We start from the raw sequence: 20,034 nt of genomic DNA on the forward strand, positions 1-20,034 counted from the left end.
AGGGTTAGCCTCTTTTTAACCTCTTTTTTCCGCTGTGAAAACATTGGACTACCGACAAGTCTTGTTGGAAAGCTATGATTCCGCTGTTTCAAGTGATATGCGTGGCTTCTCGCTATGACGCACGGTCGCAGAGAAAATCCACAGAGAAGAACAGGTGTGAATTTGGACACACTATGTGTAGTTCGGGCCCATAGGGTTAATTCTCATTTAAAACAAACCTCACGGACTGCATTTTTTCATCTGCATAATATTGCGAAAATTAGGCCTATCCTGACCCGAAAAGATGCAGAAAAATTGGTCCATGCTTTTGTTACCTCTAGGCTGGATTACTGTAACTCTCTATTATCAGGTAGCTCTAGTAAGTCCTTAAAAACTCTCCAGCTAATTCAGAATGCAGCAGCACGTGTACTAACAGGAACTAAGAAACGAGATCATATTTCTCCTGTTTTAGCTTCTCTGCACTGGCTCCCTGTAAAATCCAGAATTGAATTTAAAATCCTACTGTTAACTTATAAAGCTCTAAATGGTCAAGCTCCGTCATATCTTAGAGAGCTCATAGTGCCATATTATCCCACCAGAACACTGCGCTCTGAGAATGCAGGGTTACTCGTGGTCCCTAAAGTCTCCAAAAGTAGATCAGGAGCCAGAGCCTTCAGCTATCAGGCTCCTCTCCTGTGGAATCATCTTCCTGTTACGGTCCGGGAGGCAGACACCGTCTCCACATTTAAGACTAGACTTAAGACTTTCCTCTGATAAAGCTTATAGTTAGGGCTGGCTCAGGCTTGCCCTGTACCAGCCCCTAGTTAGGCTGACTTAGGCTTAGTCTGCCGGAGGACCCCCCTATAATACACTGGGCACCTTCTCTCCTTCTCTCTCTCTCTCTCTCTCTCTCTCTCGTATCCTATTACTGCATCTTGCTAACTCGGCCATTCTGGATGTCACTAACTCGGCTTCTTCTCCGGAGCCTTTGTGCTCCACTGTCTCTCAGATTAACTCATATCACAGCGGTGCCTGGACAGCGTGACATGTGTGGTTGTGCTGCTGCTGTGGTCCTGCCAGATGCCTCCTGCTGCTGCTGTTATCATTAGTCATACTTCTACTGTTATTATACACATATGATTATTGTCACACATGTATACTATCAGATATGAATATATTATTATTGATTATAATATTATTACTTTCATTACTGTTGTTGTAAGCTACTGTCATTACCGTCTGTCCTGCATCTCTCTTTTTCCTGATCAGCTGTGAGGGTCCTAAGGACAGAGGGATGTTGTATGCTGTAAAGCCCTGTGACGCAAATTGTGATTTCTGATATTGGGCTTTATAAATAAAACTGAATTGAAAATTGATACCTGTGATGACATCATCATCCCCATCCACGTCTCTCAAGGTATAAACAAGGATTGTAACTTCTAGTCCCATTCAGGTATGCAGCAAGGCTCAAGCTTGGATCAGGGAGGAGGATGCCCCTGCCATGCAGAGTCCATGGCACTTTGGTCTAAAACATTTCTGTCAGTGCAGTCTGGTGGCAGCGAAGGCAGCGTTTGATTTTCTGTTTGTAAATAGTTGTAAACAAACGTGATTTGGTGTTTTTGGCTGTGAACTCACCGAGGTCACCTGTTGGACAGGTGTGAAACAACAGCTGTCAGTTATCACTGATCAGATGAAGCTGTCCATCTGTTTTCTATAATTCTCTGTCGTTAAAATATGTTTTACTTCAAGTTGTTTTATTTTTATCGTTTGATTATTGATTATAGATTTATGTTTTTTTGAGGACAGGTTTGGTGATTCGTCCTCATGCTGCTGAAATCTCCTTCAACCGCAGTGACTCAAAAAACTACAACCACTACATCCAACAGCTGAACGATCTCCTGCAGCGTGAGTAAAAACACACCTGCTTAGAGACAGACAACTGATGTGATGAAGTCAAGCTCATTACTTCCTGCCAACAGTAATTTATGACACTACACATTACCTTACTTTTCCATTGCATCCCATAAAACTGGTCACTGTGATTCTCCCCAAACTTCAGATGTGTCTCTGTGTGAGCATCAGGTGATCACAGGTAAGTATAGCTGAGGATCGGCACCTTCCTTTTTACCTGGAGGTCTTCATTTTGCTGTGAACAGTGTTTTCCTAGGTGAAATAAAGTACATGACATCATTATCAAGGTTGGAACTGAATTAAAGAAGGAAATTATAATTTATTATATAACCCGACAGTCACAACGGCCTGACCAGTTATCTCACTGAGAACTGATACTCATGCTCCCCCTGCTGTTTACTCATATTCAGCACATGAATCAAAATCAGTATGACTGTATGAAAGTAATTGTTGCACTGTGATGTCATGCTGATTGTTTTTGTGAATGACTGAATGGTGCGTAGCTTTAAATGTTGCAGCCACAGTGGAACGACATTGTCTCCTCTCCTTTGGTAAAGGTTGGTCTGGTGTCTCCTACGCTGAAGTAAATAAGAAAGGAAGAACTGAAGTACCTTTCTGTTGTGGAGAATTCCACCAGCTCTTATTGTGGCGGATAGTTAAGATGCTCCTAAACAAAAACCATCATGACACTGTAGGACAGGTCAGAGAGGGCGTCTCATGGATGGTTGAAGGACAGCAGGTTAGAGGAGAGTCTACGGCTTGAGGGAAGTGAAGAGGTAATGGAGACAGGGACAGAGAGATGGGACAGGTCAAGCATCCTACCAACCAGAAAGACCTCACGATACCTTCACAGACTCTTAACACACATAATACAACAGAACTTTATTACTATTCTCGTCTACAAGAAAGACATTTTATGATCAAAGTGATCGATCACCTGTTCACACAAGACATTTGAAATAAAATTGTAACCACGAGGGAGAAACTAAAAGACACAGTTTAACAGTTGTGTATGTATTTGTGATATTGGGCTTTACATGTGAATCACACCTGTGAACATGTAAATCACACCTTTGAACAGGTGAGTCACACTTGTGAGCATGTAAATCACACCTGTGAACATGTGAGTCACACCTGTAAACATGTAAATCACACCTGTGAACATGTGAATCATACCTTTGAACAGGTGAGTCACACTTCTGAACATGTAAATCACACCTGTGAACATGTGAGTCACACCTGTAAACATGTACATCACACCTTTGAACAGGTGAGTCACACTTGTAAACATGTAAATCACACCTTTGAACATATAAATCACACCTTTGAACAGGTGAGTAACACCTGTGCACATGTAAATCATACCTTTGAACAGGTGAGTCACCGCTGTAAACATGTGAATCACACCTGTGAACAGGTGAGTCACAGCTGTAGACATGTGAATCACACCTTTGAACAGGTGAGTCACAGCTGTAAACAGGTGAGTCACACTTGTAAATGTGTAAATCATATCTTTGAACAGGTGAGTCACACCTGTGAACATGTACATCACACCTTTGAACAGGTGAGTCACAGCTGTAAACATGTAAATCACACCTGTGAACAGGTGAATCACACTTGTAAACATGTAAATCACACCTTTGAACAGTTGAGTCACAGCTGTAAACATGTGAATCACACCTTTGAACAGGTGAGTCACACTTCTGAACATGTAAATCACACCTGTGAACATGTGAGTCACAGCTGTAAACATGTAAATCACATCTTTGAACATGTGAATCACACCTGTAAACATGTACATCACACCTTTGAACATGTGAGTCACACCTGTAAACATGTACATCACACCTTTGAACAGGTGAGTCACACTTGTAAACATGTAAATCACACCTTTGAACATATAAATCATACCTTTGAACAGGTGAGTAACACCTGTGCACATGTAAATCATACCTTTGAACAGGTGAGTCACACTTGTAAACATGTGAATCACACCTGTGAACAGGTGTGACACAGCTGTAGACATGTGAATCACACCTTTGAACAGGTGAGTCACACCTGTGAACATGTAAATCACACCTTTGAACAGGTGAGTCACACTTGTAAACATGTAAATCACACCTTTGAACAGGTGAGTCACAGCTGTAAACATGTGAATCACACCTGTGAACAGGTGAGTCACACTTGTAAATATGTAAATCATACCTTTGAACAGGTGAGTCACAGCTGTGAACATGTACATCACACCTTTGAACAGGTGAGTCACAGCTGTAAACATGTGAATCACACCTGTGAACAGGTGTGACACAGCTGTAGACATGTGTATCACACCTTTGAATAGGTGAATCACACCTGTGAACATGTAAATCACACCTTTGAACAGGTTAGTCACAGCTGTAAACATGTGAATCACACCTGTGAACATGTACAGTACAGGCCAAAAGTTTGGACACACCTTCTCATTCAATGCGTTTTCTTTATTTTCATGACTATTTACATTGTAGATTCTCACTGAAGGCAAATAACAAAAAAAAAGGTGAAATAACTGAAAACATGTTTTATATTCTAGTTTCTTCAAAATAGCCACCCTTTGCTCTGATTACTGCTTTGCACACTCTTGGCATTCTCTCGATGAGCTTCAAGAGGTAGTCACCTGAATAGTTTCCACTTCACAGGTGTGCCTTATCAGGGTTAATTAGTGGAATTTCTTGCTTTATCAATGGGGTTGGGACCATCAGTTGTGTTGTGCAGAAGTCAGGTTAATACACAGCCGACAGCCCTATTGGACAACTGTTAAAATTCATATTATGGCAAGAACCAATCAGCTAACTAAAGAAAAACAAGTGGCCATCATTACTTTAAGAAATGAAGGTCAGTCAGTCCGGAAAATTGCAAAAACTTTAAATGTGTCCCCAAGTGGAGTCGCAAAAACCATCAAGCGCTACAACGAAATTGGCACACATGAGGACCGACCCAGGAAAGGAAGACCAAGAGTCACCTCTGCTTCTGAGGATAAGTTCATCCGAGTCACCAGCCTCAGAAATCACAAGTTAACAGCAGCTCAGATCAGAGACCAGATGAATGCCACACAGAGTTCTAGCAGCAGACCCATCTCTAGAACAACTGTTAAGAGGAGACTGCGCCAATCAGGCCTTCATGGTCAAATAGCTGCTAGGAAACCACTGCTAAGGAGAGGCAACAAGCAGAAGAGATTTGTTTGGGCCAAGAAACACAAGGAATGGACATTAGACCAGTGGAAATCTGTGCTTTGGTCTGATGAGTCCAAATTTGAGATCTTTGGTTCCAACCGCCGTGTCTTTGTGAGACGCAGAAAAGGTGAACGGATGGATTCCACATGCCTGGTTCCCACTGTGAAGCATGGAGGAGGAGGTGTGATGGTGTGGGGGTATTTTGCTGGTGACACTGTTGGGGATTTATTCAAAATTGAAGGCACACTGAACCAGCATGGCTACCACAGCATCCTGCAGCGACATGCCATCCCATCCGGTTTGCGTTTAGTTGGACGATCATTTATTTTTCAACAGGACAATGACCCCAAACACACCTCCAGGCTGTGTAAGGGCTATTTGACCAAGAAGGAGAGTGATGGAGTGCTGCGGCAGATGACCTGGCCTCCACAGTCACCGGACCTGAACACAATCGAGATGGTTTGGGGTGAGCTGGACCGCAGAGTGAAGGCAAAGGGGCCAACAAGTGCTAAACACCTCTGGGAACTCCTTCAAGACTGTTGGAAAACCATTTCAGGTGACTACCTCTTGAAGCTCATGGAGAGAATGCCAAGAGTGTGCAAAGCAGTAATCAGAGCAAAGGGTGGCTATTTTGAAGAAACTAGAATATAAAACATGTTTTCAGTTATTTCACCTTTTTTTGTTAAGTACATAACTCCACATGTGTTCATTCATAGTTTTGATGCTTCAGTGAGAATCTACAATGTAAATAGTCATGAAAATAAAGAAAACACATTGAATGAGAAGGTATGTCCAAACTTTTGGCCTGTACTGTAAATCACACATGGGAACAGGTGAGTCACACTTGTAAACATGTAAATCACACCTTTGAACAGGTGAGTCACACCTGTAAACATGTAAATCACACCTTTGAACAGGTGAGTCACAGCTGTAAACACGTGAATCACACCTGTGAACAAGTGAGTCACACTTGTAAACATGTAAATCATACCTTTGAACATGTAAATCACAGCTGTAAACATGTGAATCACACCTGTGAACAGGTGTGACACAGCTGTAGACATGTGAATCACACCTTTGAACAGGTGAGTCACACCTGTGAACATGTAAATCACACCTTTGAACAGGTGAGTAACACTTGTAAACATGTAAATCACACCTTTGAACAGGTGAGTCACAGCTGTAAACATGTGAATCACACCTGTGAACAGGTGAGTCACACTTGTAAATATGTAAATCATACCTTTGAACAGGTGAGTCACACCTGTGAACATGTACATCACACCTTTGAACAGGTGAGTCACAGCTGTAAACATGTAAATCACACCTGTGAACAGGTGAATCACACTTGTAAACATGTAAATCATACCTTTGAACATGTAAATCAAACCTTTGAACAGTTGAGTCACACCTGTGAACATGTAAATCACACCTTTGAACAGGTTAGTCACAGCTGTAAACATGTGAATCACACCTGTGAACAGGTGTGACATAGCTGTAGACATGTGAATCACACCTTTGAACAGGTGAGCCACAGCTGTAAACATGTGAAGCACACCTTTGAACAGGTGTGACACAGCTGTAGACATGTGAATCACACCTATGAACATGTAAATCACACATGGGAACAGGTGAGTCACACTTGTAAACATGTAAATCACACCTTTGAACAGGTGAGTCACAGCTGTAAACATGTGAAGCACACCTGTGAACAGGTGTGACACAGCTGTAGACATGTGAATCACACCTATGAACATGTAAATCACACATGGGAACAGGTGAGTCACACTTGTAAACATGTAAATCACACCTTTGAACAGGTGAGTCACACCTGTAAACATGTAAATCACACCTTTGAACAGGTGTGACACAGTTGTAAACACGTGAATCACATCTGTGAACAAGTGAGTCACACTTGTAAACATGTAAATCGTACCTTTGAACATGTAAATCACAGCTTTAAACAGGTGAGTCACAGCTGTAAACATGTGAATCACACCTGTGAACAGGTGTGACACAGCTGTAGACATGTGTATCACACCTTTGAATAGGTGAATCACACCTGTAAACATGTGAGTCACACCTGTGAACATGTAAATCACACCTTTGAACAGGTGAGTCACAGCTGTAAACATGTGAATCACACCTGTGAACAGGTGAGTCACACTTGTAATCATGTAAATCACACCTTTAAAACATTTAAATCACACCTTTGAACAGGTGAGTCACATCTGTGAACATGTAAATCACACCTTTGAACAGGTGAGCCACAGCTGTAAACATGTGAATAACACCTGTGAACAGGTGTGACACAGCTGTAGACATGTGAATCACACATGTGAACAGGTGAGTCACAGCTGTAAAAATGTGAATCACACCTGTGAACAGGTGTGACACAGCTGTAGACATGTGAATCACACCTTTGAATAGGTGAGTCACACCTGTAAACATGTGGATCACACCTGTGAACATGTAAATCACACATGTGAATAGGTGAGTCACAGCTGTAAACATGTGAATCACCTGTGAACAGGTGTGACACAGCTGTAAACATGTGAATCACCTGTGAACAGGTGTGACACAGCTGTAAACATGGATCACACCTGTGAACATGTAAATCACACCTTTGAACAGGTGAGTCACACCTGCAAGCACTGATAACAGCAAGCAGGAGGCGTGGCCTTTTCATAGTAGACATGCTGATTGATTTCCTCCTTGTCCTCAGAAGAGAAGCTTTTATAGGGTTTTAATGGCTTTTAAAATCTTTAAATAAAGCACAGTGAACAGTTTTGTTTTGAGACGTCACTGACTGTTTTGTGTTTGTGGTTTTTGTCTGCAGAATATAATGACAGTGTTCAGGAGGGTAACGACTTGTGTCTGGTGGGTGAATACACTGAACAAGACGACGAGCCTGTAAAGAAAGTTTGTCAGTTTAAGCGCAGTACGCTGCGTCAGTGCTCAGGTCTACCCGACACCAGCTTTGGATATGCTGAGGGAAAACCATGCATCATCATCAAGATGAACCGGGTCAGTTAAAGTCTCCTCATTCAGTCTTTTGGATGTTTAAAGCATGCAGAATGCAGCCTCGTTGTGACTTCCTGTCTGCACTCATGAGACGTTTAATTTACTGTTCTGTCAGAGTTCACAAACAATAAGATGACATAGATCCTGTTCTGTCAGAGTTCATGAACATTAAGAAGATGTAGAACCTGTTCTGTCAGAGTTCATGAGCAATAAGACAACATATAGTACAACGGATTAGCAGATAAATTGTGCACTTTTTGAAAAAAGCATGAAATTTCTACCATAGTTTGTAGATACCATAAAGTTTATTTTAAGATGTGAAGAGAAGTCAGATTTGACCTCTGAGGCCTGTGGAAAGGTCAAATTCAAGATGGCCGTCAATAATATTCAAATACGCTTAACTTTGGAACCAAACACAATAGAAAAAAACATTTAAGGTGTCATTTCCAACTAAGTTTAGGGTGCCCATTCAGTTAGTGATACTTTGTGATTGTGTTAGTGATTACCAGAATTCAAGAAAATGCATTTAGGTCAAAGTCATGGTCAAATTATGCAGACGGAGTGAGATAAAGGGTGCAAAAAGATGGTTTATTTCCAACATAATAACAGCAATGATAATGATCATTAAAACTGTATTTACTTACAATATTTCAGTAGGCCTACTATGCTGCTTATACTGAAACTTGCTTTGAGATCAGTAATAACACATCTACATTTACATGCCAGCTATTAGCTCTCAAGCCTGTTTGATACCAGTATCGATTAACAGTATTGAACTAGGCTACTTTGCTATAGCCATTCCCTTAATTCAGCTATAGTCCTACTTCACACAAATTACCAAGCTGAAATCTCCAGAACATGCGCTGTTCAATCATTCAACTGACTTCAGCTCATGTATGTTCCAGACTGTCTTCTGGTGTAGCTAGCAGAATTATTTTGATCAGTGCCCACCATTTTTTTTTTTTTTTTTTTTTTTTACCACAGAAGCTAGCTAACTAGCTAGGCAGACTCATTCCTGGCTACAATCAAATTCAATGTATTTGCATGTTAAGGCTTTACTCAAGTATACTTATATTGGCAGAATTTCCCAGATGGCTCTTAGCGCTAAGAGCATCTTAAGAACGCTCTTAAGCCAACCATGAAAGAAAAACGCATTTCCCAGATCGCTCTTAGCTGAAGAAGATCTTTCACTAAGAAGGAGTTGTAAGATCGACCTGACCCACTCTTAACAGTCTTCTTAGCGACCAAATGCGCACAGATGCAGCCACGGCAGGCAAATTAATAATACACTAACCAAGGAGATATTGAAAGAGTACACACTGTATTTGATCTATTTTATACTTCAGATTTATATAGTTGAGCATTAATTGGTGACAGAAAAGAACGAATTTCATTCTGCAGGGAAACGTGTGTCCTTACTGTGCATATGACAGTAAACACTTCTTGAATCTATATGTTTTATGAAGACCCTGTGTGCGCTCAAAGCTGTGCGCAAGTTACGCACCGAAATCTGGTGGAAGAAAAATAATAAGATGAAAAATAAGTATGAGGAATAACAAGTGTGTTACTGTATGTGCTGTGCACATACAGGAACACAAATAAAATGAATCATCATGAGTATCATTGATCATAATTTGTCCGCACATATCCCACATCTGCATGCACATATCAGATAGTTTACCGCATCCAAAAAATGCATCAGGGCACAACAGAAACACATCCACCCTCCAAACCTGCGACATTCAGATATCGGGCAACTGACAGGTGTAATTGAGCTCAGCTGGAACCTCATCAAGGGACGCTCCACCTGCTAGTCTACATATCGGCGTTATCCTAACCCTAACCCCACATCACACATGTGTGAGATACCATGGCTGCTTTACAGCATATTCTCACTGCTAAACAACAGTGTTGCCGTGTGCTATGCCAAACCGTTTATGTAAATGCATTTGTGTGTCAGCACTTCAGCTCACTCAACGTGCTGTCAGACCAGGCTGTCCAAACGAAATACTGAGATACAACGCCTCATCAACTAGTGCAATTTTGCCCTCATCCCAGAGGTGCAATGCCTGGCTGTGCTGAGTTTTTACGTAGTGGAGAGCTTCCTGGAGGTGGTGGGAGATGGCACTGGACTCAGCAAGGCGTCTGTGTTTTTTCGTTTAAATATAATATATTCCTTATGATTCTCTTACCAGGACTACTTCTTATTTAGTTGTAGTCTTGTTTTCATTATGAAAATAGGTCATTAACAAATATTTATTGTCTTAGTTTTTCATTAGAATTATTAGAACACACATACACACGAGCAGCAGGGAATTAGTGCGTTAAGTTGTTATGTTACTAGCTGAGGTTGAAGACGTTATCAATTCAGTCAATCAATTTTATTTATAAAGATTTATAATATCACAAATCACAATTTGCCTCACAGGGCTTTACAGCATACAACATCCCTCTGTCCTTATGACCCTCACAGCTGATCAGGAAAAACTCCCCAAAAAACCCTTTAACAGGGAAAAAATGGTAGAAACCTCAGGAAGAGCAACTGAGGAGGGATCCCTCTTCCAGGACGGACAGACGTGCAATAGATGTCGTACAGAATAGATCAACATAATAAATTAATAGTAATCCGTATGACACAATGAGACAGAGAGAGAGAGAGAGACAGAGAGATGCAGGACAGACGGTAATGACAGTAGCTTACAACAACATTAATGAAAGTAATAATATTATAATTATAGTTCTGGCTACTGTGGTACAATATGTTGAAAGTATATATATTAATATCTGATAGTATACATATGTGACAATAATCATATGTGTATAATCCGAAACAAAAACCATCGCATAAGTCGGCCTAAGTCAGCCTAACTAGGGGCTGGTACAGGGCAAGCCTGAGCCAGCCCTAACTATAAGCTTTATCAAAGAGGAAAGTCTTAAGTCTAGTCTTAAATGTGGAGACGGTGTCTGCCTCCTGGACCGTAACAGGAAGATGATTCCACAGGAGAGGAGCCTGATAGCTGAAGGCTCTGGCTCCTGATCTACTTTTGGTAACTGTGTTTTCAGGTTGTCCATCTGTCCGTGTGTCTGTCTTGTGAACATAATGTGTCAAGAAAGTCATCAGGGTTCATCTTCAGATTTGGCACGAATGCCACAAACGTTCACTCAAAGATGAACTGATTGGATTTTGGTGGGTGGAGGTCAAAGGTCAGTGTGACCTCACAAAACTTGTTTTTGTCCATAACTGAAGAATTCATCCACTAATCATGACAAAACTTGACACAAATGTCTAAATAATATATATATATATCTCAAAAGGTCAAAGGTCAGCTTGACTTTGACATCATCATATTTTAAGAATCATATGTCAGGAACAGAAGGGGAGACATTTGGTCAGATACTGAACTAGTGACACTGATGCTGAATCTTATATGTTCATATTTAAGAATCTGAACTTTGCAGCAACAGATTTGAAGTGTCGACAAATATCACGTGGTCATTGTATCGTCCACCTGAACATTGGTACTGCTGATATTTGGCTTTAGATGATTGTTGCTGCACCACGTGACGAAGGTCTCCGTCAGTCTTCTGTAAAAACTGTGTCTGAGTGGAGACTCACCAGCAGGTAGAGTCATACCTGACAATATTGTAAATAAATAAATGAATAAATAAAGTTCTTCAGAGTCCTCACTGCGTACATCACGAGTCTGGACAGACATGGATGTAAACTGGAACCTGATTGGTTGGTGAAGGTGTTAAAGCACATGGATAAGTTTAAAATAAAAATGAAGAACCAGGTGAAGAACGTCACGTCACGTTATGTAGAAATATGTGAGCCACGTCATGTTCACTGCTGAGTTTAAATTGTCCTCCATGTTTTAAAGTTCAGTTCCTGTGGTCGTCTGCTCGTTCATGTGTATGAGGGTCTGAGGTTTGACTGCTGAACGTTGTGTCAAAATTTGACTTTAATTATTCATTCATTCATTCATCTTCGAACAACTTCATCCTCTTGAGGGTCACGGGGGGGTGGAGCCTATCCCAGCTGAGATCGGGTGAGAGGCAGGGTTCACCCTGGACAGGTCACCAGACTATCACAGGACTGACACATAGAGACAGACAACCCTTCACACTCACATTCACACCTACGGACAATTTAGAGTCACCAATTAACCTGCATGTCTTTGGACTGTGGGAGGAAGCCGGAGTGCCCAGAGAGAACCCACGCTGACACGGGGAGAACATGCAAACTCCACACAGAAGGGCTCCCATGCCCGGGATCGAACCGGCAACCCTCTTGCTGTGAGGCGAAAGTGCTAACCACCACACCACCGTGCCGCCCCTTGACTATAATCAGATAATCATAAAAACACACATTATATAAGAGTTAATAATGTGTGTGTCTGTGGGTCTGTGTGTCTCGCTCTCTGTCTGTGTCTCTGTCTTTGTGTCTGCAGGTAATCGGACTGAAACCACGGGGAGACCCCTACATCAGCTGTACTGCCAAGGTACTACACACACACACACACACACACACACACACACATACACACACACACACACACACAGCTATCCCATAATGCACCTGTGAAGCTGAATCACATAAAGACTGTGTAAGAGCCACAATGTGAGAACTGAAGTTAATTTAATTATTATGCAAAATTCATAATTGTATGTAACTGAATGTATATAAGAGATCAATAATATTAAAAGGTTAAAAACAAACTCATGATGATTGTATAATACATATGCTGCCTTCCACAAAACTTCCCTAACTGAGGGAGTCATGTGCGCAGTTGAGTGAAGATAGAGCTGCGGCAGGCACAGGAGCATATAGTTTTTCTACAGTGTGACAGACTGTGTTTATTTTTTCATTGAACATTCTTAAACGGGATAACATCTCCTGTCATTCACGTCAGATTGAAGTTACTGTGCATACAGCTCGTGAAGTGGCTTTTTTGACAACGAGAAGGATAAATTATATTTTTATTAACTATAAATAGTATAAAATATAAAGTATATTAATTAAACTGTTTATTAACTATAAATAGCATAAAATATAAAGCATATTAATTAAACTGTTTATTAATTATAAATAGCATAAAATATAAAGTATATTAATTAAACTGTTTATTAACTATAAATATTATAAAATATAAAGTATATTAATTAAACTGTTTATTAACTATAAATATTATAAAATATGAAGTATATTAATTAAACTGTTTATTAACTATAAATATTATAAAATATAAAGTATATTAATTAAACTGTTTATTAACTATAAATATTATAAAATATAAAGTATATTAATTAAACTGTTTATTAACTATAAATAGCATAAAATATAAAGTATATTAATTAAACTGTTTATTAACTATAAATATTATAAAATATAAAGTATATTAATTAACCTGTTTATCAAAGAGGCAACAGATAGAATTCGTTTTTTTTTTGTTTTTTTTTTTAGCTTGGCGCCACCTAGCATTAGCTGTGGTGCTTGCACGGTCATAATGACCAAATTGACCGTGGGGATCAGAGATAATCAATAATTTGACTCTATTAGACTCTAAATTAAAGAAAATGTAGGTTGTAAAGCCACCAGTATACCTCTATGTATATGGAGAATGAGAAGGTGGGTGGACACTCTACCAAATAAATGAGTAAAGAGACCAAGCAACAATCATCAGATTCATCCTAAGAAAAAACAAATGGTTATGCAAATAATTATAGCAGAGTGCACAGTACCAGTACAAACAACTCACAGTAAATTATACCAAAATGTACAGTATCTAATCTATTTCACATGAATCATTTTTTTCTCTTCATATTCATGTAAATCAATTTTTTCTCTTCATATTCATATAAATCAATTTTTCTCTTCATATTCATATAAATCATTTTTTTCTGTTCATATTCATATAAATCATTTTTTTCTGTTCATATTTATATGAATCTATTTTTTCTCTTCATATTCTTATAAATATATTTTTTTCTCTTCATATTCATATAAATCTATATTTTCTCTTCATTTTCATATGAATCTATTTTTTTCTTCATATTCATATAAATCAATTTTTCTCTTCATATTCTTATAAATATATTTTTTTCTCTTCATATTCATATAAATCTATATTTTCTCTTCATTTTCATATAAATCTATATTTTCTCTTCATATTCATATGAATCTATTTTTTCTTCATATTCATATGAATCTATTCTTTCTCTTCATATTCATATAAATCTATTTTTTCTCTTCATATTCAGATAAATCTAGATTTTCTCTACATATTCATATGAATCTATTTTTTTCTTCATATTCATATAAATCAATTTTTTCTCTTCATATTCATATAAATCTATATTTTCTCTTCATTTTCACATGAATCATTTTTTTCTCTTCATATTCATATAAATCAATTTTTTCTCTTCATATTCATATAAATCATTTTTTTCTCTTCATATTCATATAAATCAATTTTTTCTCTTCATATTCATACAAATCTATATTTTTTCTTCATATTCATATAAATCAATTTTTCTCTTCATATTCATATAAATCTATTTTTTTCTCTTCATATTCATATAAATCATTTTTTTCTCTTCATATTCATATAAATCAATTTTTTCTCTTCATATTCATACAAATCTATATTTTTTCTTCATATTCATATAAATCAATTTTTCTCTTCATATTCATATAAATCTATTTTTTTCTCTTCATATTCATATAAATCATTTTTTTCTGTTCATATTTATATGAATCTATTTTTTCTCTTCATATTCTTATAAATATATTTTTTTCTCTTCATATTCATATAAATCTATATTTTCTCTTCATTTTCATATGAATCTATTTTTTTCTTCATATTCATATAAATCAATTTTTCTCTTCATATTCTTATAAATATATTTTTTTCTCTTCATATTCATATAAATCTATATTTTCTCTTCATTTTCATATAAATCTATATTTTCTCTTCATATTCATATGAATCTATTTTTTCTTCATATTCATATGAATCTATTCTTTCTCTTCATATTCATATAAATCTATTTTTTCTCTTCATATTCAGATAAATCTAGATTTTCTCTACATATTCATATGAATCTATTTTTTTCTTCATATTCATATAAATCAATTTTTTCTCTTCATATTCATATAAATCTATATTTTCTCTTCATTTTCACATGAATCATTTTTTTCTCTTCATATTCATATAAATCAATTTTTTCTCTTCATATTCATATAAATCATTTTTTTCTCTTCATATTCATATAAATCAATTTTTTCTCTTCATATTCATATAAATCATTTTTTTCTCTTCATATTCATATAAATCAATTTTTTCTCTTCATATTCATACAAATCTATATTTTTTCTTCATATTCATATAAATCAATTTTTCTCTTCATATTCATATAAATCTATATTTTCTCTTCATATTCATATGAATCTATTTTTTTCTTCATATTCATATAAATCTATTTTTTCTCTTCATATTCAGATAAATCTAGATTTTCTCTTCATATTCATATGAATCTACAGTACAGGCCAAAAGTTTGGACACACCTTCTCATTCAATGCGTTTTCTTTATTTTCATGACTATTTACATTGTAGATTCTCACTGAAGGCATCAAAACTATGAATGAACACATGTGGAGTTATGTACTTAACAAAAAAAGGTGAAATAACTGAAAACATGTTTTATATTCTAGTTTCTTCAAAATAGCCACCCTTTGCTCTGATTACTGCTTTGCACACTCTTGGCATTCTCTCCATGAGCTTCAAGAGGTAGTCACCTGAAATGGTTTTCCAACAGTCTTGAAGGAGTTCCCAGAGGTGTTTAGCACTTGTTGGCCCCTTTGCCTTCACTCTGCGGTCCAGCTCACCCCAAACCATCTCGATTGTGTTCAGGTCCAGTGACTGTGGAGGCCAGGTCATCTGCCACAGCACTCCATCACTCTCCTTCTTGGTCAAATAGCCCTTACACAGCCTGGAGGTGTGTTTGGGGTCATTGTCCTGTTGAAAAATAAATGATCGTCCAACTAAACGCAAACCGGATGGGATGGCATGTCGCTGCAGGATGCTGTGGTAGCCATGCTGGTTCAGTGTGCCTTCAATTTTGAATAAATCCCCAACAGTGTCACCAGCAAAACACCCCCACACCATCACACCTCCTCCTCCATGCTTCACAGTGGGAACCAGGCATGTGGAATCCATCTGTTCACCTTTTCTGCGTCTCACAAAGACACGGCGGTTGGAACCAAAGATCTCAAATTTGGACTCATCAGACCAAAGCACAGATTTCCACTGGTCTAATGTCCATTCCTTGTGTTTCTTGGCCCAAACAAATCTCTTCTGCTTGTTGCCTCTCCTTAGCAGTGGTTTCCTAGCAGCTATTTGACCATGAAGGCCTGATTGGCGCAGTCTCCTCTTAACAGTTGTTCTAGAGATGGGTCTGCTGCTAGAACTCTGTGTGGCATTCATCTGGTCTCTGATCTGAGCTGCTGTTAACTTGCCATTTCTGAGGCTGGTGACTCGGATGAACTTATCCTCAGAAGCAGAGGTGACTCTTGGTCTTCCTTTCCTGGGTCGGTCCTCATGTGTGCCAGTTTGGTTGTAGCGCTTGATGGTTTTTGCGACTCCACTTGGGGACACATTTAAAGTTTTTGCAATTTTCCGGACTGACTGACCTTCATTTCTTAAAGTAATGATAGCCACTCATTTTTCTTTAGTTAGCTGATTGGTTCTTGCCATAATATGAATTTTAACAGTTGTCCAATAGGGCTGTCGGCTGTGTATTAACCTGACTTCTGCACAACACAACTGATGGTCCCAACCCCACTGATAAAGCAAGAAATTCCACTAATTAACCCTGATAAGGCACACCTGTGAAGTGGAAACCATTTCAGGTGACTACCTCTTGAAGCTCATGGAGAGAATGCCAAGAGTGTGCAAAGCAGTAATCAGAGCAAAGGGTGGCTATTTTGAAGAAACTAGAATATAAAACATGTTTTCAGTTATTTCACCTTTTTTTGTTAAGTACATAACTCCACATGTGTTCATTCATAGTTTTGATGCCTTCAGTGAGAATCTACAATGTAAATAGTCATGAAAATAAAGAAAACGCATTGAATGAGAAGGTGTGTCCAAGCTTTTGGCCTGTACTGTATTTTTTATTCATATTCATATAAATCATTTTTTTCTCTTCATATTCATATGAATCAATTTTTTCTCTTAATATTCATATGAATCTATTTTTTCTCTACATATTTATATGAATCAGTTTTTCTCTTCATATTCATAGAAATCTATATTTTCTCTTCATATTCATATGAATCAGTTTTTTCTCTTAATATTCATATGAATCTATTTTTTCTCTACATATTTATATGAATCAGTTTTTTCTCTTCATATTCATATGAATCTTTTTTTTCTACATATTCATATAAATCAATTTTTTCTATTTATATTCATATGAATATATTTTCTTTTCATATTCATATGAATCTATATTTTGTCTTAATATTCATATGAATCTGTTTTTCTCTTCGTATTTATATAAATCTATTTTTTCTCTTCATATTCATAGAAATCTATATTTTGTCTTCATATTCATATGAATCTATTTTTTTCTACATATTCATATAAATCTGTTTTTTCTCTTCATATTCATATGAATCTATTTTTTCTCTTCATATTCATATGAATCTATATTTTCTTTTCATATTCATATGAATCTATATTTTCTCTTCATAGTCATATAAATCTATTTTTTTCTTTATATTCATATAAATCTATGTTTTCTCTTCATATTCATATAACTCTGTTTTCTCTTCATAGTCATATAAATCAATTTTTCTCTTCATATTCATATAAATCTATTTTTTCTCTTCATATTCATATGAATCTACATTTTCTGTTTGTATTCAAATAAATCTGTTTTTTCGCTTCATATTCATTTCAACATACAGTCCCTGACAAAAGTCTTGTCGCTTATCCAAGTTGTAGGAACAACAAATAATAACTTGACTTGTAGTTGATCAATTGGAATCAGAAATGGCTTATATGAAAGGCAGAGGTCTCTAGATTATGCTTATTATACCAAAATAAAGTTGTGCATCATTCACTGAATTTTATCATTTAATTAGGACAGAAAGGTCAGATCTTGCTTGGAGAAAAGTCTTGTCGCATACAAAAATAATGTACTGTAGAAATGATACTTTATTTTGAATACACAAACATGCTCCAATAACATCAGAACATAAAGTCATGGTGCCTTGGGAAAAAGAATTAATATCGTGTATGACTCCCATGAGCTTGGAGGACTGCATCCATACGTCTCGGCAATGACTCAAATAACGTATTGATGAAGTCATCTGGAATGGCAAAGAAAGCAGTCTTGCAGGACTCCCAGAGTTCATCAAGATTCTTTGGTTTCATCTTCCAAGCCTCCTCCTTCATCTTACCCCAGACATGCTCAATAATGTTCATGTCTGGTGATTGGGCTGGCCAATCCTGGAGCACCTTGACCTTCTTCACTTTCAGGAACTTTGATGTGGAGGCTGAAGTATGAGAAGGAGCACCATCCTGCTGAAGAATTTGCCCTCTCTTGTGGTTTGGAATGTAATGGGCAGCGAGAACCTCTTGATACTTCAGGCTGTTGATGTTGCCATCCACTCTGCAGGTCTCTCGCACACCCCCATACTGGATGTAACCCCAAACCATGATTATTCCTCCAACAAACTTGACTGTTTTCTGGGTGAATCTTGGGTCCATGTGGGTTCCAACAGGTCTTCTGCAGTATTTGCGGCGATTGGGATGCAGTTCAATGGATGATTCATCAGAAAAATCAAGCTTCTGCCACTTTTCCACTGTCCATCCTTTCCGCAAGCTGTGGGCCTTGGCAAGTGCAACACGATTCTTTTGTTGTCTTCTGTTTAATGCTGGTTTGTGAGCAGTAATTCGGCCATGGAGACCATTGCGTGAGAGAATTCGACAAACTGTTCTGGTAGATACAGGGGTTTCTGGTGACCAGTTCTGATGTAGCTCTGCTGCAGTTGAAAAAGGGCTGGCCCTGGACTGCTGAAGCAACAAACGGTCCTCTCTAACAGTTGTGTTACGGGGTCTGCCTGACCTGGGCTTGTCATGAACATCACCAGTTTCTTCAAATCTTTTTTTTATCCTCTCCACTTGATGTTTGGATACACTGAAGATGTCTGCCACCTCAGCAGCAGACTTGGTCTTCAGGCTCTTGATGATCAGCACTTTGGTCTGTGGTTGAATCTTTGGCATGTTATCAGCGGTCAGGTTGCACTTCACATGAAGGTCTGGTGTGCTGGGGTTCTTTATATACACACCTGGGAATGTGTTAATTACAGTATTTGTCACAGGTGGAGCTCTAATCTGTGATTGGTTGAATTGTTTAAAGACACGACAAGACTTTTGTCCAAGCAAGATCTGACCTTTCTGTCCTAATTAAATGATAAAACTCAATGAATGATACACAACTTTATTTTGGTATAATAAGCATAATCTAAAGGCCTTTGCCTTTCATATAAGCTATTTCTGATCCCAGTTGATCAACTACAAGTCAGGTTATTATTTGTTGTTCCTACAACTAGGATAAGCGAGAAGAGTTTTGTCAGGGATTGTATTTTTCTTTCCATATTCATATCAACATATTTTTTCTTCATCATATTTATATGAACATATTTTTCTGTGTGGCAGAGAGACAGTCTGTTAGAGATGCAGTACTTCCCCTCAGAAGGTCGTCTGGATAAAATGTTCTTCCCGTACTATGGCAGGAAAGCTCATGTGAGTCAACTCTCTTCTTAATAATTTATTTATTCATTTAATTGGTTTAAAAGAAACTGTAATAACAAAAAATCCCCTCAATAACCAGATATTTT

The 20,034-nt window shown here is 37.8% G+C and overlaps 1 protein-coding gene across 5 annotated transcripts in view; it reads left to right on the plus strand.

Annotated features, from left to right (window-relative positions):
* The window catches only part of atp1b3b (ATPase Na+/K+ transporting subunit beta 3b), a 52,087-nt gene that overhangs the window by 24,081 nt on the left and 7,972 nt on the right, over positions 1 to 20,034 (plus strand). For 4 of the 5 annotated variants that reach the window (XM_078167463.1, XM_078167462.1, XM_078167464.1 and 1 more), the window contains exons 3-6: positions 1,786 to 1,884; positions 7,939 to 8,126; positions 12,575 to 12,625; positions 19,853 to 19,939. In XM_078167463.1, coding sequence (XP_078023589.1) covers positions 1,786 to 1,884; positions 7,939 to 8,126; positions 12,575 to 12,625; positions 19,853 to 19,939 — 425 coding nt within the window. The remainder of the gene's footprint in view (positions 1 to 1,785; positions 1,885 to 7,938; positions 8,127 to 12,574; positions 12,626 to 19,852; positions 19,940 to 20,034) is intronic. The other variant, XM_033641347.2, reaches the window with a different exon arrangement.

Source organism: Epinephelus lanceolatus, chromosome 4 (assembly GCF_041903045.1).
Source record: "Epinephelus lanceolatus isolate andai-2023 chromosome 4, ASM4190304v1, whole genome shotgun sequence".
NCBI lineage: Eukaryota > Metazoa > Chordata > Actinopteri > Perciformes > Serranidae > Epinephelus > Epinephelus lanceolatus.